Genomic DNA, 21241 nt, shown 5'->3' with positions numbered 1-21241 from the left:
CCAGGTCCCTAGGCAAGCTGGCCAAGGCCAGGTGTCCCTAGCTCATTCCCATGCTGCCTGCACACCTCCACCTCCCAGAGCACACAGTGGGTGGGACCACCGCAGACAGAAGGCCCCCCAGCCTGCTGGCACACAGCCCTCTCCCCTCCAATGTGAGGCTACTGAGCTAGCTGTCCCCTGTGGCCTCCAGACCCCAGGCTCCCCACTCAAGTCCTTAAGGGAGAACAGAGCTTTATGAGGCCACTTAATCTTCAGAACCACAAAAGCAACTCAAGCCCTGCTCTGGGAGCCTGGGCTGGAAGGCCTGGAAGGGGAGAATGCCAGGACAAAGGACAGGGAGGAAAAGGCCAGCAGGCCACGGCTGGGGACCTGCTGCCCCGGGAGTGGCTTCTTCTGCCAAAGGTCAGTTGGAGAAGAGCTGTGGCGGACGTGAGCAGAAGTCAGACCTGCACGCTACATGATTCTTCTCCATCTATGATGGACAGGGCTGGGGTGACAGGAAAGACAAATCTTGAAATCCCGTGGCCTCTGGCTTCCGTGTCCCTCCAGTGTCCCTGCTTGAATGGCACAACCAAAACTACAGCAAATACCCCAACTTGCTGCTGTCAGTCAGACATAGGGCCCCGAGCCCTGGGGAAGGGATGCTTCTGGCCTGGGGAAAGAAGACTCCGTACCTGGTGCTCAGCAGACACCAAAGCTCTGCCTTGCCAGGGTGCGATGCCCACATCCAGAGTGAACGGCCCCATGCCTCCTCCACCAGTCATAGCTCAAGAGGAGGCACCCCTCTACTCCCTGAGGACTGAAGAGGCTGCCCTCTTGTGGGGGGATCCCCCCCCCTTTGCAGGACACACTGAACCAACTGGAAGAAAGCAAAAGTCAATTCTTCAAAAGCCTTTCCGTTTTCCAAGCTAGTGGCCACCCAGCAGTGGAAGCGGAAGTCCCTGGGGCAGGGCTGGGGGCTGGGCCTCTGCCCTCGGATGCACAAGTTCCTGCTGCTGTCCACACAGGGAGCCTCCTAAGCCTGCTTGTACCCCCTAATGCCAGGGAGCTTCCTACGTCCCTGGAAGCTCACACCATCAGTGGACTGACTGAACTGTGGCTGAAAAACATGGGGCTCTAATGAAACTCTTCATTAAATACTCATGCTCTGATGTTCTGAGTCCCCTGGAGTCATGTGGAGAAGTCCCTTTCCTTTCTACCCAACAGTCCTTCAGGATCTGAAGGAAGCTTCCAGAACCTCCCTCCTTCCCCAGGCTTTCCAGAAGTGGCAACCTCAGGTCTACCCATTGTCTCTAACTTGCTGAATTCTGCTGCCTAAAGCAGTGTCTAGAAGAAGACCTGTCTTTGGGTCCACACAGAGGCACCCCCAAGCCTCGGGGAAAATGTGAACATTATTTATGTTTTCAGGTACCTGTCTAGCAGAATCTTTTAAAGCAGCACCTGTGTGGCTGCTTTCTTCCAAGAAGGTTTGGAATATTACAGAGGAGCTTATACTGCAGTTAGCGGTGCCAGGGCGACGGGCCGTCAGGCAGTAAACACCAGCAGGTCAGCAGCAAGGATGCGGCTGTCTGGCTCTAAGCCCAGGGGCCCATCCAGCCTCTGCTCTGAACTTCCTCCAGGCTAATTTCTCTGAAACCGGGTACTCAGCATTGGTGCCAACATCTCCACAGGCTGTGCTGGCTTTCAGAGGACAGTCAGTGGGGATGGGTGGGAAGAGAACCTGCCAGCAGCCCCCCCAACCTGCCACACCCCACAGCTGCCCCTCTCTGCAGCAGGTGTCCTGGGTGGTAAGTGTGGCAGAGAATAGGGCACAGAAACATTCCCTAAGGGCTAGCATCCTTATTTAATAGGGGGACAAAAATGGTCCATGGCGGATCGGCTCTAAGATACCCAGTCCTTGATATAAAAGGGCACCGTGTTTGTCTCTCACCTGGGCACCACCTCTCATATACAGCAAACCATCCCCAGATTATGTGTAAGACCTGACACAAGGCAGATACCGTGCAACAAGTTGCCACACTGACTCACTTAAAAATAATGACAAGCAAAATAAAGGTTAGACACGTTTTGTACAGATACATTTTTTTCTCCCAAATATTTTTGATCTGTGGCTTGTCGCGTCTGTGGATGCGGAACTGTGATGCCAAGATCATAGAAGTGAGCTGTGGGATGGCATCCGGGAATCTGGGTTTCCCTCTGCTACAACCAAAGCCCTTTCTAGCTCTTTCCTCTCTTCCACAAATGTGCACTGGCACATTCAGGATGCTTGAACCTGAGGGTGGCATGCTGTGGACCCCGCCCCAGCCTGCCGTGCCCTGAGCCGGGAGGGGCTGTCTTACAGGTTCAAGGTCAGGCTGACAGGAGGAGGAGGATGTCCCAGAAGACATGATGTGAGGCTCCCACACTTAGCTAAACAGATGGGAAGGCTGAAGCTCAGGGTCTGGGTGGCAGGAGTTGTGACCCCACGCAGACTATTTCTAGAAACTTCCTGTATCTAATCTTGATGCTCACACCTGAGTGGCCTAAGGCAGGGCGTAGATGGTAACTGGTCAACCTCCCAGTCCAAAGGCAGGGAAGCATGGGGGTAGCAGGTCATTTCCACCCACAGATGTCAGAGACCAGGCACCCTGGCCTCAGCCGCAAGCCCAGACGGCTAGAATGCCACATCCCTTCACTCGTCCTTGAGAATTAATAGTGGGATAATTTTGCTGGTCAGGAAAAAAGGGGAGAGCAATGACTTTAGTAATGGAGGACAGCTTCACCTCAGTGCCAGCCATCTCCTCCCTGGTGTAGGCACTGCAAGGGCAGGGGCGGCGTCTGTGTGCCCTGTGCGCAGCGGCACGTGGAGCTGAGCACTGCCCTGCCAGCACCGGAGGTGGTCACTCAGTCGCTCTCGCACTGCAGCACTGGGGCACTGGGTGCTGCTACACACAGGGAGTGGGGAGGGCGTCCCCAGAGTCAGGGCGGTCCCCCACTGGCTGCAGCCTGAGACTTGATGCCCACACTCGCAGAAGCACTGCGTGATGTGCTGACCTAATTGAGAGAGTGTCGGGTCAGCAAGTCCTAGGCAGCATCCAAGGACGGCCCGGGAGAGGTGACACCAGGTCCACCTGGTGCTTGGGCCATGCTGGACGAGGAGGCAGAAGCCCTGCGTCCCCTGCATGATGTGGGGACACTAGGCGGAGTCCTCCCCTCCCCGAAGTGGAAGGCAGTTCTTGGGAATATTCCAGACGAGTCTCCAGCCTCCCTCCCCCAACTGCCATTTCATTCTGTGCTTTGTGGCGATGGAATGAGCTCTGAGGCAGGGCCTGACCGCTGGACCTGACCCCCGACCGGTCTCCTGGGGGAGCAAGCCTGCCATGTCCCACCTGCGCATGCGCTGTGCTCTGTGGGTGCCAGCATGGGTGCCCTGATTACAGTATTTTTCCATCGGCAACAGGGGAGCGACGCCTGTTGATTTATTTGTACATCTCCCTGGTTGACTTATTTATTTATGTTTGACTACCTTCCCCAACAACGAGCCAGGCAGCCTGGAAGTCAGCGCTTCCCCATGGCCCCGAGTTATTGACACAGTGGAAAGTCTGGTGCTAATTGCCCCCCCAGGGCCTCCTCCTGTCCTCAGGGAGGGGGGTGCTGCCCCTGCTCCACTGTGCTTGGGAAGGTGCCACTGCAGGTGGCTTGTGCCCAGGCAGAAAGTTCCCGAGACTTTTTGCTGGAAGCGAAAATCTGGAAGTAGAGCCTGGCTCAAGAGGTAGAATGCCAGCTTTGAGAAAAAAAAAAAAAAGCCAAACGGCCTACCTCCCCTGGCTCTGTACCCTGACTCCACAGTGAAAAGAGCAGGTCTAGGCAGGGCCCAGGTCCCCCTTGGGGACAGTGTCTGGACCTTAGGATCAAGGGGGGAGACATGTGAGACGGGCTCCATTGTATGTTTTCCACAGCCAGGGTACGATTTGCATGTGAGCCCTTTGGACCTGCCCTGAGGGGCTTCCTGGAGTACCAGTGTCCTAGGGACCCTAGTGCCCACTCTGGTCCAAGGCTGCAAGCCTTTCCAAACACCGTGATAGGGCCTCCTCATTCTCATTCCAACCTGTGCTCAGGGGAGGGGGAGGGGAGCCTGTGCCTTTGTGGGATGTTCTTTGTACTCAGGCTGACCAATTATCACCAAGCACTGGAAGCCAGAAGTTGTAATCACTGGGCGCTAGGGGCTCAGGCCTGTAATCCTAGCTACTCAGGAGGCTGAGTTCTGAGCATTGCCAAGGTCTGAAGCCAGCCTAGGCAGAAAAGTCTCCTACACTTATCTCCAGTTTACCAGCAAAAAGCCGGATGTGAAGCCAGGCACCAGTGGCTCATGCCTGTCATCCCCAACTACTCAGGAGGCTGAGATCTGAGGATCATGGTTCAAAGCCAGCCCGGGTTGAAAAGTCTCTGAGACTTAGCTCCAATGAACCAGCAAAAATCTGGAAGTGGAGGCATGGCTCAAGGGGTAGGTTGCCAGCTTTGAGCAAAAAAGCCAAACAAGGGCACAGAGCCCTGAGGCCAAGCCCCAGTACCAGCACAAAGAAAAAGAAAAAAGAAAGAAAGGAGAAAGAAGAGAAGGAAAGTAGAGAAAGAAAAGTTGTGTCAGTTCTGGGGGAGTAGTGGGACTGGGTGGGGCAGGGCTCCCCAAGCAGCCCTGTCATTTGCCATCCACTGCCAATTAAGAGTCTTCTCTCTCACCTACTTTCCTAATGTAGAAGACAAAGTATCTGAGTAAATAATCTCCAGCTGGAAAATCTATGGTCTAAGATCATCAACCACTGAGTATTCTGGGGACACGACCATATGCTCCTGGGACCTGCATGAGGGGTGCAGGAGGTCAGGAGGGGCTTCTCAGAGGAGGAATGGGGCAGAGGCCTGGCGAGTGCCGACCTCCAGCAGCAAAACTGAGTGTTCCAGAGCTGAGCAGAGGATTCGGCGAGGTGCGGGCCACCACAGATCACTCCCAGCCTCCTGAGGGACAGGCCATGGTGGAGCAGTGTCAAAGGCTGGGCTTGCTGGGCATGCTGGCAGGTCCCTGGATTTACAGAAAATGCTGAAGAAAGCTGGAGAAAGCCAATAGTGCAGAGGAGAAAAAGCACCACCAACTGCTGGACTAAAAATACCCAGACTCCCACAGACAAGGGCTATGGCCACTCCTGGCATCTCCAGAGACCATGTGCTGATTCCTTGGGACTCAGCAGATAATACCTGCTTGGTGGCAGTTCAGCCCCTGGCACATGCTGGGTATTCTGTAGGCACTCCACAGTTGACCATGGAATGGGTATCAACTCTTTCCATCCTGTCCATCCCAGGGACCACAGGAGTCTCCATGAACCACGGGCCCAGTGCAGCAGGCTGTCTGCGTGGAGGTGATGACAGATGCTCTCCCCAGTTCAGATGACCCATCTCTGAAGGCTGCCTGGGGATGAAGTTCCCTCAGGTCCAACCTGGACGTTGATGTGCCAGGCCGCCAGGATCACAGGAAGCCTGAGTGCTTCCCACAGCCTGAGTTTTCAGGGGATGGGGGAACAGGGAGGAAGGGCCCTGCTGGGGACTGGGCGTGCTCCGCTGCAGCTGGAGCCAGCTCATGGGGACACAAACACAGGCTGACTCATGACCTGCCACGGAGGATGTGATCATTTTGGCCAGCACCTGCTCCATTCCTTCCAGAGTTTGGCGCGAACTCCCTTTCCAGTTTTAAAGAGGAATAAACAGAAATGATAAGATACTTTCCAATGAAGGGAAAACTGGAATTGATAAGCCTTGGAAAATGATTTTCCCTCCCAAATTACAGGAGAACTCACAACCCCAACTCTAGCTGGCCCTTGGCTCTGCCCTGCTGCTCCTCATGACAGAATTGTTTTAGGGTACCAGTGGGGGGGCATTAGAAGTTAGTGAGTAAAGAGAAGCCTTGAGAAAGGGGAACTGTGATTCCTGGAGTTTGTACAAGCATTCTCTCCCAGAGCTCCTAACTGAGGCCGAGGGCTGAAACAAGGACAACAGAGAAAGGCCAAGGCAGGGTGGGGAACTGCATGCTTGGGTGGAAACTAAGGAGAGGCTGGAGCAGAGACCCAAACCCAGCATTTTCCTTTTCCACACGGTTGAGCTCTTATCATTTCCCACTTCAGGGTGGGATACATCAGCAGCCAGATCTGAGCCATGGCCTCAAAACCCCCAGGCAACTCCAGGGAAGAGCACTCCCACAGCCCAGCTCATCCACGAGGTCCCCTGCTGCTGCTAAATAGGCTGAGGCTGGCACAGAGCCTGCCAGACTTCCCAGAAGCCCAGCGCCCCAGCACACAGTTCAACACCTCCCACCCCACCGGAGGGGGCGGGGCTTCAACAATGCCTTTCAGGGGGATGGGCAAATCAGAAGAGAAAAAGCAACCGCCTTGGTTGCCTGCGCACCTGATGCTTGGTGGCCAGTGGGCTCAGGAAGAGGAGTGGCTGTTGTGTGTTCCTGGTCTAGAGGGCTGCTCAGAGTAGAAGTGACACGCCAGCAGCTCTAGCTGCCCAAGATCAGCCCTTGGGTAACTGGGCACCTCTTTGCTCCTGGACTGGGCCCTTGCTGAAAGGGAACCCTGTCCATCACAGACTAGGGGCAGGGTACAGGTCCGTGGGGGAGACCTGTCCGTCTCTAGGGAGCCTGGGAATCTTTCGTTTTCTCCAGGATTTCCACAGCCATTCTGGCAGAAGAGAAGGCACAGGAGATGGCTGGCTGCAGGGTGGGGCTTTATGTATGGGGCACGTGCTAAGGTCTATGTCTGGCTCCAAGAACTCTGTTCACTTCTGCATTATGGAGGTTAAAGGACAAGCCAAGGTCACACAAATCGCTAATGCATAATGCAGCTAGGTACCAAATATGGGTCTTTTCTGCTCCAAAATGTGAGCTTCCAATTCCACCATTCTTCCTGCCACCAGCCATCTGGAGGGCAGGTGAGCTGTTAGATCTAGGCCACGTCCTTTGCCCAGGAGTACTGAGTTAGGGCCGCTGACCATGGCTGCCCGTGGCTACTGCTCCCTAACACCTCTGTTTCCTTTTCTATGGAATAATAATGGCCCATCTGGACCCATGGATGTGCTTGTAAGCTGAGCCCCTGAAAGCAAGGAAGCCCTGATTTGTGGTACTTTGTCATTTGCCATGGTATAAATGCCCCCTCCATGGCAGACTCCAAGTCACCCACGTACAGGCCACTGTAGCAGCAATGTGGTGAGATGGGCAGGCGAGTTTGCTGGCCCTAGCAGCACTGCAGGTACCTCCTAGCTGGCAGGGGCTCCCGAGGCCCTGGCCCCAGAGCAGAGGGACCACCAGGAAATACAAGTGATGCCGTGTTTAGTCACCAATGCCCGAGTCCAAACCACACTGCCAATCTCACACTGAGGTGAGCAACACACACACACACACACACACACACACACACACACACACACACACAATCCATTTTCTTCAGTCTCACGATACAGAATGGGGCAGAGTCAAGGAGGACATCATCAGGGTTTTGAACACCAGGTCTTGAGTACTCTGCTGCTTGAGCCCCACCCTTCCCCAGTCCCCTTTCACCTTAGTTATTTTTCAGATAGGGTCTTGTACTTTTTGCCTAGGGGTGGCCTTGGACCATGATCCTCCTATCTCTGCCTCCCGCCTAGCTGGGATGACAGGTGCACATCACCATGCAGAGTTTGTTCTCTGAGATGCAGTCACGATAACTTTGGGCCTGGTCTGTCCTTGAGCTGAGATCCTTCCTATGTCTGCCTCCCCGGTAGCTGGGATTCTGTGCATGAGCCACTTACAGGACAAGGTATGTTTTCTTTGTTATGATCAGCTTGAGAGGAGGGCTCAGGGCTCGTCCAAAGCACCCTCACAATGCTTCCTGTCCTGGAAAGCAGGACAGAATGAGCCTTCTCCCCAGCAGCCTCCAGTAGACCATCAGCAACACAGCCTTGCCCGGCCTGATTTCCTCCAGCCCCTCCCCGTCGTGCTTGCCGGTAGCTGTGTGGGTGTCTGAGCAGGGGTAGGGGACGCTGGAGGGGGACTGCTGTCAGCAGGAAGGGGGAGACTGGCTGGCTTTCTTTAATCATTCCAAAGGCAGAAGCGGATTTGTCACCTTTGAATAAGATGCCAGGCAGCAGGTAAAGATTTTAACAGCTTGTGGGAGTTCTAATTAGAGAGCCAATTATAACTCGATTGACCTGTCTTGCTTTGAAAGGCCTGGAAAAAAATGCCTGTTGTCCTTAGGAGGAAGCAGGGCTTGCTTCTAGTCTGTTCTGGGAGGTCCTTGCAGGGCGCACCTGCTTGTGCTCTGGTTCCAGCCCCGTGTATCTGCCTGGATGCTGTGGCCCCTGTGCAGAGGATGAGAGAGAGGCGGCAGGTTCCTGGGGCCCTGTCTGCTGGGGCTGCTGGTGGTGGCAGACGAACTTGCTTTTTTATTTATGAAGAAAGACACAGCATCATGTATCAGAGGCTCCCCTGGGGCTGGCTAGCAGTTTCCACTGCATTTGGAAGGACAGTGGCCAGAATTTCAATTTCGGATCTAATCAAGACTGAACTCTCAGCATAGCCGGATCCAGGCTTTGTGTATGTTGCGTGTGCATGTGCCTGAGCGGGCGCGTGTCTAAGAGACCTTTCACTAACTGTCACTGTTGTTACAAGTGTGGGTCTGTCCACTATCACCTGGGTAACTGACACCTGGCAAGAGAGCCAGGCAGGTCTCAAACAGACACAGAGGAGGGATGGTTCAAATGACTCCCAAGAACTAAGCCACAGCATCTGCCATTAGGTTCTACTGCATTCAATCAATCACATCTAATTCCTACAGGCTGGTGGGCTGGTCACCATTGTTCTTACATACTCAAGAAGAAACCGAAGCCCACAGAAGGAAGGCCTGGAGGCCCTAGAGCCTCTGTGTGGAAGATCTGACTTGAAGTCAAGCCACCTCTGCTCCTGATGAAACGTATCAGAGTGACTTTGCTGACCATGCCCCGCCCCCAGCAGTGCAGGAATAGGGCTGGTCACGGGCCTGTGTTGGCAGTAGGTTAGAATTGTGGAAATGAGGGCAGAACCAGACCCGAACGCCAGCTACAGGGGAGATGGAAGAAAGTCTGCAGGAGTAGTTATCAGAACCTAAATGTCCACTGAAGTCGTTTCCTCCCTGCTCCGTAACTGTCGTTGCTCCTTGTGTTCTGCTGCCAGCCTTCTCTCTCTCTCTCTCTCTCCTCTCTGAGACTCACACTCCAGCCACAGCTCAGCTACCACCTGCTGGCCACAGCTGCTCCCATGGCCAAGGCACTAGCCTAGTCATGCTCTGCCTGCAGACCCACCCATCCAATGCCACAGGGCAGCTCTTACATGGCAGACCCAGGCTGCCCACTGCAGCAAGGCCTGTGACACCTGCGCCCAGCCTTCTTCTCCAACCTGCTCCTCCTGGGTCCTCTCCCCCAGATTTGGAGACATCTTATCTATCTAGGCATCTGAGCAACTACCTGTGGTCCACACCTGATAGGCATGTTACCATGTGCCCCACCTGACCTGTATATGTTTATGTTTCTCCCTCTAGATGTCCAGCCCTGCTCTGATGCAGTCATGTTGGTACCCTCAGGGTCTAGTCCATATCTGGCACACACTGCATATCTCTATCATCTTATTTAATCTGAACGATCACAGGGGCAATGCTCAGGGATTGCAGGAAAGTAACACATAGAGGTGAGCCAGTAGCTACCTGACAATGTAGGTGCTTAGTCTTGAATCTTTTCTGTTTCATAGACCTGTTGGTGACTAGGCTGATATTCTGGAAGTTTCCATTACAAACAATGTCTGTAACAGTAAAAATACTGTCTGTTTGCTGGGTACCATTGGCTTACCACCTGTCATCCTAGCTACTCAGGAGGCTGAGTTCAAAGCCAGCCTGGGTAGGAAAGTCCATGGCTATCTCCAATTAACCACCAGAAATCTGAAAGTGGCGCTGTGGCTCAAGTGGTATAGTGTTTGCCTTGAGCTGAAGAGCTGAGGGACAGCCCCAGGCCCAGTGTTCAAGCCCCATAACCCACAAAAAAGAAAAAGAAAAAGAGACCGATGCGGTGTAACTACCAAGCAGATAAAAGGAGGGCAGCTCCTGGAGAAGGGAGAGCAATCCTGTGTCTGTGCATCCGCACTGGGCCTGGTGGGCAGGAAAAAGGCAGCGTGGGCCTGGAGGGCACCTCCTGCCTGGGCATAGGGGACTTCAGTGGAAGCACTCTTACAGGGCTTTCTGGGGCTCTGGGAGAGTGAGCTCCCAGCCCTTGGTTTGCTCTGTTCTCTCCTTTCCTAGATGCGGAGAAAGGCGGCTCCTGCTTGGAAGGGGCTCTCAATGAAGCCCTGGTAGACCTCCCCTCCCCTTGCCCAGCACTCAGTCTTCAGTCAGCAGAGCTCTGAGGCAGAGCCCAGCACAGGCTTTGGGACCTGTTGGGCATAGAAGCCACCACAGCTCACCTGAGGGGTTGACATCAACTTCTGATACAGTGGCCTCCTTTCCTAAGCCATCCCCAGCCCCATCGCCTTGGCAACTAGCGATGCCAAAGGCTAACTAGAAACACACCCTCCCTGCATTGGACTGGCCTCCTAAATGAACGGCGAGGGTGGCAATCCAGACACACTCTCACTCCAGGCAGCTGCGAGGCAGAGCAAGGGGGGAAGAGGTCAGTGGCAAGGGGAAAGAGCAAGACTCCATGCCATGGAGAGAAAGAGAGAAGCTGAGCAGAGATACTGCTTGAGCCACCTGCCAGTCACCCAACCCTCAGGAGGACCACGAGAACCCCCTTCCACTGAGTAGGAGCCATGTTCTCTGTGGCCAGGGTCTGTGCCACTCCAGCCTTCACCTCAGGATACAGGTCCTATCCCATTTCTCAGGTGGGAAAGGTGTTCCTGGACCTTCCACCATGATAGAGTCAGGACTCCTGTGGGAAGAGGGGCTGCCACACCCAGCTCTGTGCCTTCCCCCAGTCTAGCCTCAGCTTCCTTGTCTGCAAAGGTGATTAGGTTAGGGAAACGCCTAATTACCTTCAGGTAGAAGCAAGTGTCAGATCAAGGGTTTTCACTGCCTCCTAGCCAATTTAGGCTATTGGGGTGAGACTTCTCCAGTCTTCCTCCCCTCCTCCGGGTAGAGGTCCTCTCCAGAGCTTTGGGCCTGAGAGTTTTAAACTTAGACAACAGATAGGGGTGACATGGCCCAAAGAGAGTCACATCAGCCAACAGAGAGTTTTGGTCCAGCCCTAATGGCAGAAAGAAACTCATACCAGATGGGTTAGAACCAGAGAGCCCAGATAGTCCAGGCCACACCCGTGTGTGTGCGTGTAATATAAAACAGCAACAGGCTAAAATTCAGAGGCCAAGAACCAAGCGTGGAGTTAGGACAAGCATCTGGGAGCACAGACAACCAGGCAGCACGCAGCTTACTGTCTCGTCCAAGCCAAGGAGTACAAACTGCAAAGCAGCGAGGCAGAGAGCTGTGCTGTCAAGTTGCACTGGAATAATTTCTAAGAATAAACGCCTTGGGTAGGATATGTCAGATTTAAAATTTTTTAGGTCATAATTACTAAGGAGAGATGGAACTGCAGTCCCCATAATTAGTCATGGAAGACTCTGAAACAGGAAATAGAAATAAACACAGAATCGATCTTTTCCTTTAGCGGGAGTACAGGTAGGCCTGGAGACAAAGGAGACAGCAGTGCAGAGTCTGGCCTGGCTTAGGTTGCTTCTCCGACTGTGATTTTGGTCTTCAGGGAGAGCAGAGCCACGGTCCTAGACAGCCATGTTCCTAGCACCCATCAGCTGTGGAGGAAAGTGCAGCTGAAGACCCAACAGAAGATGTCCCCTCCCCTGGGGATGTTGGGGGTGGGAGGGTGACCAGGGGATTAGGAGGTAAGGTAGGCACATGGGCCACAGGCAGACAGGAGCCATCTGATGGAGAACTAGGGTTCTCCATGCCTAGCATTCATTCCTTTTACTTCAAGGAGAACACAGTTGCCCAACAGCCAGGGTAAGGTTTCAACTAACAACTTGCAGTTTCAAAAGGATCTGAAGACATGGTGGCGTTGGTCATAAGGAACTGTTAACAAGCTGATTCCTCTCAAGATCATCCCCAGGATCCCCTGCTTCCAAGCATTTCCACCAGGCCACCTTCCCCCACACCTAGATGAATCCACAGGGGAGCCATTGTTGAGCCAGATGCAGGCAATAAAAGCTTAAGGCCAAGCTGCTTTCCTTGAAAGGGCAGGGCAAGATAGGAGTGTTCCCTCTCCCTCCCCGTCCAGGCCAGGAGCAAAAAGCCCTACCCTCAGTGAATACCAGAGTACTAGGGACCACCTGGCTCACAAAGCAAGCATTCTTACCTGAGGGTAAGAATGACTGACAGAAGCTATTACTACAGAAGTCAGCTGACCAAGGGAGCAGGGCTTGGGGGCCTGCTTTTCCCCCCACCTCCGAACAGATAATGGTATTTAATGATATTCAGGTGTCCAAGTAGTCCTAGGCCAGGGGTGACATCTGGTTCTCTCAAGGGCCAAGTTTGTCCCTTTCTAGGTTTCTCTGTGACTACAGGACTCTGGCAGGGAGGCTGTGATTTAAAGGTATAACTGGTCCATTCTGAGTCCTAGGAAGAAACTCACTGGGGCAGAGGCAGGGCCGCTGCCAGGGCCTGCGGGATCCAATTCCTTGGCCTCCGTGCCACCCTGTCACCAAGACTTCTTAAGTGACCACAGTAACACGAAGTCTGATACTTTCTTGTTCCAACATGACCTGGGGAAGGTCACCAAGCTTCCCTACCTGTTAACAAGAGATTCCCTGTTTCATTGAATATGGGGACAATGGACGCATCAGATACAGCCAATAAGGTTTCACATTTCATGGTAGAGAAGAAAGTGAGATTCATGCCAAGTATTAATAATGTCGCCTAGGTCTCAAGCTGTGCAAGGAGCTGATGACTGGGAGAAGATAAAGAATGTAGACCTCCACAACAACGTTGCTTCCCCCTGCCCTGTGCATCTGAGCCCCAGTATGCTGAGTCTGAACCCCCATATACCGAGTGAAGACAGTAGACAGATGAAGACCTGCAGGCTTTTCAGAGACCAGGAAGACATCTGAAGACCTTTCAGGCTTCATCTTCAGCAGCCAGAATTTTTCTCCTTAATTTTCAAAGCAATTTTATTTTTATGGCTCTTGAGTTTGAACTCGGGGCCTGGCACTTCCTAGGCGGGTCGTCTACCACTTGAACTTTGCCTTCAGCCCTTTCTGTGTCATTGTATTTCAAACAGCATCTCCTATTTTTGCCTGCGCTAGTCTAGGCGCTATCATCCTATTCGTGCTTTCAGCATAGCTGGGATGGCGGGTGTGGACCACTGACACTTAGCTCCCCCACCCCGTGGTACTGAGGTTTGAACTCAAAGCCTCCTGCCTACTTGGCTGGTGCTCTATCACTTGAGCTATGCTTCCAGCCTTGCTTTTTGCTGGTTAATTTTAGAGACGGAGTCTAGTGGGCTTTTCTGCCTGGGCTCTCAGTTCTCTAGATCTCAGCTTCTTGAGTAGTGAGGATTACAAGTACAAGCCACTACTGCTCAGCTGTGTGTGGATTTTTATTGGTTGGGATGAAGTCTCAAACTCTATTGTTGCCTGAGTTTGCCTTGTACCATGATCCTCCCAATCAGCCTCCTAAGTAAGTTAAGATTATAGGTTGGCTGGCTTCAAAGAAATGTTTTCAATTGTGAAAGAAAATAAAATACAATTAATAGATGAAAGAACCTCACTCTAGAGCCTCACATCGACCATCTAGCTTTGCTTGGTGCCAACCTCTCTATGTGTTGAAAGAAAGCTGGCACTCTGGATGAAAGAGAGTCATGTCTGAGGGGAAGGATCTTCAGATTCTGCTTCGCCAGCCTCCTTGTGCCTAGGTTTTATCCAGACTAAAAGAGGGGAAAATGGGTGTTGCCTGTCTGTGCTTGAGGGGCTTCACTACACTGGACAGACGCGTCTGTACTCAGAGGGCTAGCATCTCTTCTCTGGGCAAGGATAAAGGCTCCTAATAACATACAAGACCCAGAAATTTCCTAAATCTCAAAGAACAGATGGACACATTCAAAGATGGGAGAGAGAGCAAAGCACCGAAGTTTCATGATTAGGGATGCCAGCTGCCTTAGCAAGCCGGGCTTACCTTTCTCCCTCTGTTCCCCCTCTGCCAGCTTTCTAGCCTAGCGTGTAAAACCGATGAAATGCTTTCTCACAGTAAAGGCATGAGAGCTTGAAGAAAGTTTAGGCCAACTGTGACCGCAGGTCTCTTTGAACTTCAGAAGAGCTGTGCTCTGCTTAGAGCAGTGTCGCTCCTCAGCTTTCTCTTGATGGGTCAACCTTCAGAACCGCTGACACAACTGAAGATGTAGGTGTGATCCAGAAGACACGTTCTAGGGCACCCCTGGCTGTGGTACCCCCTTTCCAGGCCCTCCACCCTCCATCAATGTGGGGCACCTCTGGGTGTCTTGTAAGAAAATGCATTTTCCAGTAGCTCAGTTGGTGGCTGCCAGATTAATGCCACCCATGTGATCTCTCCGACCAGGACTACAGCCCACTTCTAGGGCTTTCATACTTGTGTCACTCCAGAGAGAAACCCTGGCAGACAGCCTTGGTGCGACACTTTTGGCTTGAAGCCACCCTGATTGAATTAGTTTTTTTGTTTTGTTTTGTTTTTTTGTTTTGGTGCCAGTCCTGGAGACTTGAATTAAGGGCCTGAGTACTGCACCTGAATTTCTTTTGTTCAAGGCTAGCCCTCTACTACTTGAACCACAACTCTACTCCTGGCTTTTTTGGTAGTTATTTGCAGGTAAGAGTCCCACGGACTTTCCTGCTCAGGCTGGCTTTGAACTCCCATCCTCAGCCTCCTGAGTAGCTAGGAGTACAGGCGTGAGCTGTGAGCACCTGGCTCTAAGAGAGTTTTGTATCTCACAATCCATCTCCCAAAGATTGGACCCTCACGGAAACTGGAAATGTGTTTTTCCACTGGGCCACTGTAGCCTCCCTGGCCCACCATCTCCAGAACTCTGGGGGAGGCAAGCAGTTTTCCGTCACACTCATTAGGCGGGGGAGCCTAATCCTCATCCATTGCCCCTCCACCCCCTCCCCAAAAGTCTCTCCTCCCAAATACCTTCCCTTTGTGAGGAATCCATCACTGGTCTGTGATCACCCCTTGTGCTCTGGGCATCTGAAACTTGGCACCTCCCCAATCTGCCCTCTTCACATTAGCATGGCTGCCTGTGGCTTTCAGGCCCAGCCCTTGTGGAATGTCAGCATTCTCATGGATAGCCCCCCTTCGTGCTTTCAGTTTTCTCACCTCTCATCTCCGACTCTGACACAGCATTTCTCTGTCCCCTTCGAGGAGACTGCCATCCCTCGCGCAGACACACTGGCTCTCCTCCTTCCCACTGTGGGTGGGCATGGCAGACGTGTCACCAGTGCCCCTCTGTCCTCTTCTGTGGCCATTGCTAATGCTATCTTGGGCACCTCTACGCTCCAAGCTGTCCACTTCTCTAGGACCTAGCTGGCCTCACCATCTGCTCTGGTTCCACACCTTCTTTCAACCTGTCCAGCACAATGGAGGAAGACCTAAGGCTCCTGCTGACACCCAAAGTGCCTGTTTATTGTTGGCCTTATTGACTTCCCTCCGCACAGCCTTCCTGGCTCTCTTCCATGGTCACCTAGGTCCTGAATGCCCTTGTTCCTTTCTTACCTTCCCATCTCACACATTGCCCTCAAAAGCCCAGACTGACGTTATCAGAGGGCAGCCAGATGTCCCTGTTTGCAGAGCCTGTCCCCATCCTGGTAATTGTGTCCTCAGCCGCACTGCGTCTCTGTGCCTGTCCTTGGCCTGGGAAGGCTGGCCTAGGGCTCCAGGCCTCTGGCCTGCAGTCACCTTGCGCCACCTTTCTTTCCTCTCCCTCTCCTTGCAAAATGCATCTCTGTGTTTCATTAATTCATTGTGGGTACTGAGAGCTTAAAGCTTTTTAACATCGCCAGCAAATACATGTAAATTTATGCATTTATGCAAACGAATATGAAAATACGCCTTGAGATTTTCTTGGGGAAAGTCTGCTCCCTCTGAATTGCTCCCCTTGTAAGCAACATTGCTTCGTAATTTTCTGTCCCTTCAGCTTATTGCTCCCTTCGTACCTGCCCACGCTCAGCTCCGGGTCCGGCTCGGTGCCCCCTTGCCTGTGCACACTCTCTGCCACGGCTCAGCATGGCGGTTTTCTCCCTGCTGTCTGTGTAGGGTTCTACACGTATGAAGGCTAAAATGGTTAGAAAATTGCCTGCCTCTCCCGGGGCTTAATTTACATTTCTCTTGTCAAGTCTGACCTTCAGAACTTCATCTCACTTTCTCAAATACTAGCTGCCTCTCCAGTCACCATTGCTTTTTTAACAATGCTAACACACATTTGCATTTTTACATAAACCAAAGATCTCCACTGTTCTGGTGGTCTGGCACATGCTGCCACTTGTACCCCCTAGAAGTTTGTGATTGCTCTCTGCAGGGGAAGCTGGGACTCTTGTCTGTTCTCTGCAGCTGTCTGTGGCCACCCTGTTCTACAACGTGGCCTTCTAGACAACACACACACACACACACACACACACACACACACACACACACACACACACACACACACACACACACACACACACACACACACACACACACACACACACACACACACACACACACACACACACACTCCCCTCACTCCAAGCATCATGGTGGCTACAGGTCCCCTAACTCTACCCATCTACAGTTTTGTCCATGACCCTGATCTGCCTCATGACTGTTTCTTTCCCTTAGACCTTGGTCTGGTCTCTCTCTGGTGCATGTTCTTCAAATTACTAGCCTGGGACTTCTGGCCTAGGCTTGGCACAGGCCCCTGGCTGCGCTACCAGGCAGCGGTCAGGAGCTCATCTTGTTTCGACCTTTCTCTGACATGTCTTTCTGCGGCCCTGACTCTCCTCCCTGAACTTGGCCTGGTGAGAACACCATGATGTTCTCCCAGCTCCTGCCTACCTCTGGGGCTCACATCCAGTCTGCTTCCTGTGATGGCAGATGGGGCCTTCTGTGAGCCAACAAGAGATTAGTTCTTGTGTTGACTTTTTGTCTCTACGACATACTGGTGCTAATATTGTCTTCATTTATATGGGTGGGGAAACTGAGGCACAGCAAGGGAAAGTAATTACCTCAAGGTGAAAAGCCAGTGAATGATAGTGCCAGGATTCTAGCCCAGGCCAATCTGGAGCCTCAGCCTGGCCCCAGGGTGGAGTACGATCTGGGAGGCAAATGGGGCAGAATGCAGGCCAGGGAACATCAATTACCTGGCACCAGGAAGGACAATGACTGAACAGTGACCGCAAGAGTCGGAACCAAAAATCTCAAGGGCTGTGGCTCTTAATCTGTCTCTAGTCCAGAGCGTTTCCTCGGAACCAAAAATCTGAAGGGCTGTGGCTCTTAATCTGTCTCTAGTCCAGAGCGTTTCCTAAATATATCAGGAAGTGCTGAGGAAGGACTTGTGAGTCTGATATTCCTACTCATTTCTACAGGCAAGCCTTTCAAAGCAGCTGTCATCACTGGGCCGTTGCTGCCAATGCGTGTGGCAGGCAAGGCCCACTGCTGGCCAGTCCCTAGCTCCTCAGCCCTATGCTGGATGAAGTGCTTGCTCCTTCAGAAAGGAAAGCGCCTGGCAATTATCAGGAGCTCAGATGTCTTGAGAAGCTCTAAGACAGAAACAGAAAACTCTCCCGGTGCGATTTTCCTATTTGATCTTTTGTCTCATATGTTCCCCCTTGGGGATGAACAAGAAATACTTCTCTGAATAATTCATAACCCCCAAGGTGGAATAAAGCCTGGGCACATGGAGTTGATTATACCTCTTGTAATGCTCTACCAAAAGCTTGGAGATCTGAAAAGCTCTTAATAAATTCTTACAATACAGAGACCAAAATGAAAAGCCAGGTAATATTTTTCATCAAACAGATCAATGTTTGGATACTAGGTGAAATTATTTATGAAGCCACATTGAGCTACAGCATCTTCTTAAAAGGGGGTTTAAAAAAACTAAGTGGCTATAATTGTTAGCTACTTAGTTTAGGTTGGGTTTATTTGCAAAACTGAAAGTGACTATCTTTGGTGTTCTGGTATCAGGAGCTCTGCTAGGTTTACTCCATGAATCATTTGGTTCTCACACAGCTCACCAGGGTAACAGCCCAGTTCACAGAAACACCAAGGCTCCTGGAGGTAAGTGACAAGCCCAAGTTCAAGTCCAGATCTAGCACTTAGGCCCACACACCTTCCAAAGTGCCTGATTCTTAGTGTATCAGTATTCTGCTGAAAACTAGTAGCTATTGGCCAGCCCTACCAACGTGTTGCCACATTGGTGAGAAATGGCAAGAAAATGAAGGCTTTTGGAACCTGCTTAGTTACAAATGACATCCTCTCAGTCTTTGACCACATTCACAGCTTACCGAGATCAATGTCTTTCCCCTGCAAAAAGGACAACGAGGCTCAGAGAGCTTATGGGTCTTTCCCCAGGTAAGAGGGAGTGAATGACATCCCTAGAGTCAGGTCTCTGTCCCCAGACTTCTCATCCACCTTAGCTTTCCATCTCACACCACTGCCTGATTATGAGCACTGAGCTCCCAAGGAGCCACCAACTCAAAGGGCACCTCAGTGTTTTCACAAGGCTTCTCTTTCTGTCATCTGCTAAATCAGAGCTATCCCACTGCTAAGAATAAAACAAGTTTGGAACCCAAGCCTTACACACAAGGCACAGAGAAGGCAGCACAGCTTTTCATCAGCCCCACAGGGGCTTGATGGACAGACCTCCAGAGTGACTGTCTGTTGCCTACCTGACTGATGCTAAAGTAGCTGGTGGCCAATTCTGGGGCCTCTCAAAGATGGGCCATACATGGGGTGAGGAGCATCAGAGCACGATGCCTTGTACAATCTGGGTACCCAGAAAAGGGAAATGCGCAGCCAGTGTGGGAACTGGCCTAGATTTCTTCACTTCCCAGTGCCACAGCCCCTCCTCTCCCAGTGAGCTGCCCCCTACTGGCCTATGGACCTGAAGAACCACCATTGTCTCAGGCTCATCAAGGAAAAGGCACCCCAGGTGTACGTGTTCTGACCTTTGAACCAAAGTCTTAGGGGGTGGATACTCCTCCCTCAAGGTGGCTGCTGCAAGCAATGCAGAAACCAAGATGACAACGACAGTGCCCAGGACTACAAGAATGTCCTTATGCACCCTGGAGATCCTCAACTGTCAACATCCACAAAGCCTTTGATAAACCAGGCTGCTTTCACAGAGGGCCTGGGCCCGGACCGCCCCATGATACCTGGAACCTGGAACTTGACCTTTGGAAACCAAGGGTTTAGGGGGGCCAAGACACCTGCTACTTCCAAGGGGAGCCCAAATTCCAGAGAGGGGGCGGGCATCTAGGCTCAGGCCCAGACTCACCAGTCGCTGCATGCTCTTCACGTGGGTGGGGCTGATGGATAAGGCTTCTTCATACCACCGCCGGGCTTCATCGAAGTTTCCTCGGAGCTCAGCCACCTGGCCCCGCATGTACAGGACGTTGTGGGACATGGGGAAGAGGTTGGCAGCTTCTTGGGTGCAGGCCGTGGCTTCTGCGGGCTTTCCAATGCCGATGTAGACCTCAGCTGTGGGAGGAGAGCAGAGATCAGATGCAGTGCTGGTTCCCTCCTGTCCTGGGTCCTGTGAGCAGCTGTTACTCTGCTTGGGGACCTTTGCATTTCCCCCCATGGGCATCTGGCAAGGCCCAGAGCCAGCTGGTCCCCTACCCTTGTGGATGGAGGCCAATGGTCTCCTGTGCCCAGTCCTGCTCAGGGACTCAGTCGCTCTGGCAGTGGGCCTTGCAGGGTAGCCATATGTCAGCACCCAGCAGAGGAGAGTGAGGTCTTGCTTACAGCCTCTGAGGACACCGCCACCGGGGACCACCTCGGGCACTTCAGCATCTGGACAGAGGCAGTCCTGGCTCTGCCCTCAGCTCCGACCGCTACAGAGAAAGGACTGGCAGGAGCGTAGGGTCAGGCAGGCCTGAGGCGCACATCCCTCACAGGAACACAGCTCTACCTTCTGGCCTGCTCTTCTGAGGCCCAAAGCATATTCCAAGGCACTGGGCCATGCACACATTTGAAATAAAATGGCTGCTCCACCAGACTCAACCCCCTCTGGAGAAAGCTAGTGCACCCTGGAGATCCTCCACTGTCAATATCCATAAAGCCTTTGAGAGAGAGCAGGCTGCTTTCCGAACAAGCAGGAAAATGACCATTCTGCCAGACTCTGGCCTCAACTTTCTTGCCTCTGTGTAGAGAATCACCATCATCATAGCCTCTCATGCATTTCCAAGTCCCTAGTGTGTGTCTACTCATGTGTCTGGGTAGGAACACAGGGTCTTGCCCCTAGGCCTCTTCTCCCAAGGTCTTGTCTGAGCCTGGAACCATTTTTCTCCTTGGCTGGACCAGAGGCTTCAAAGACACTGCAGCCTCTCTCCCCTTTCTTTCCACAGCAGCCACATCTGCTGCTCCTGTGGCCCAGCGCTTTCTTCAGTGGCTGCTCTGCCTGGGCTCTGTCATCCTGCTACCTTCAGGAAAGCCCCTCGCTTGCCTCTGGTTTCATCCCTTATCTATCTCCAAGTTATTTACATGGATATAGGAACTAATATATTCATTATACTACACAGAGGCACCCAGAAAGGGAAACATTAAACTGGGCATGGTGGTATACCCCTATAATCTCCCAGCACTCAGCAGGCTGAAGCAACATAGAGTTCCAGACCAGCCTGAACTTCATAGTGAGATCCTGTCTTAAAAAAGAAACAGCTGGGCTCCAGTGGCTCACACCTGTAATCCTAGCTACTCAGGAGGCTGAGAGCTAAGGATCACGGTTCAAAGCCAGCCTGCAGCCCAGAGTTCAAGCCCCAGGACCAACCAAAAAAACCCCAAACACACAACTAAAACAATAACAACAATAATAAAAAGAGAGAAATGCCAAAAAAAAAAGAAGGGGGATAAAAAAAGGTAAGTTCATTATTTTTTTTTCATACTCAGAAGTTGCTGGATCACAGCAGATGCTCCCGTCACTCCTCCCCTCCCCCCTCCTAAGGCCTTGGTGCTTCTGTCTGTGGGCCCTGGGGCTGTGAGGATAAGGTCCA

At 52.3% G+C, this 21241-nt stretch overlaps 1 protein-coding gene across 4 annotated transcripts in view; it reads right to left on the bottom strand.

The window, feature by feature from the left end:
- Positions 1-21241, bottom strand: part of LOC138810518 (tetratricopeptide repeat protein 7B) — a 211938-nt gene that overhangs the window by 7301 nt on the left and 183396 nt on the right. For all 4 annotated transcript variants that reach the window (XM_069997742.1, XM_069997743.1, XM_069997744.1 and 1 more), the window contains one exon: positions 19525-19727. In XM_069997742.1, coding sequence (XP_069853843.1) covers positions 19525-19727 — 203 coding nt within the window. The remainder of the gene's footprint in view (positions 1-19524; positions 19728-21241) is intronic.

This window comes from Dipodomys merriami, unplaced genomic scaffold, assembly GCF_024711535.1.
Source record: "Dipodomys merriami isolate MVZ:Mamm:240054 unplaced genomic scaffold, mDipMer1.0.p SCAF_50, whole genome shotgun sequence".
Classification (NCBI taxonomy): domain Eukaryota; kingdom Metazoa; phylum Chordata; class Mammalia; order Rodentia; family Heteromyidae; genus Dipodomys; species Dipodomys merriami.
Note: the sequence above shows the minus strand (reverse complement) of the source record. Positions and strands in the feature narration are given on the sequence as shown.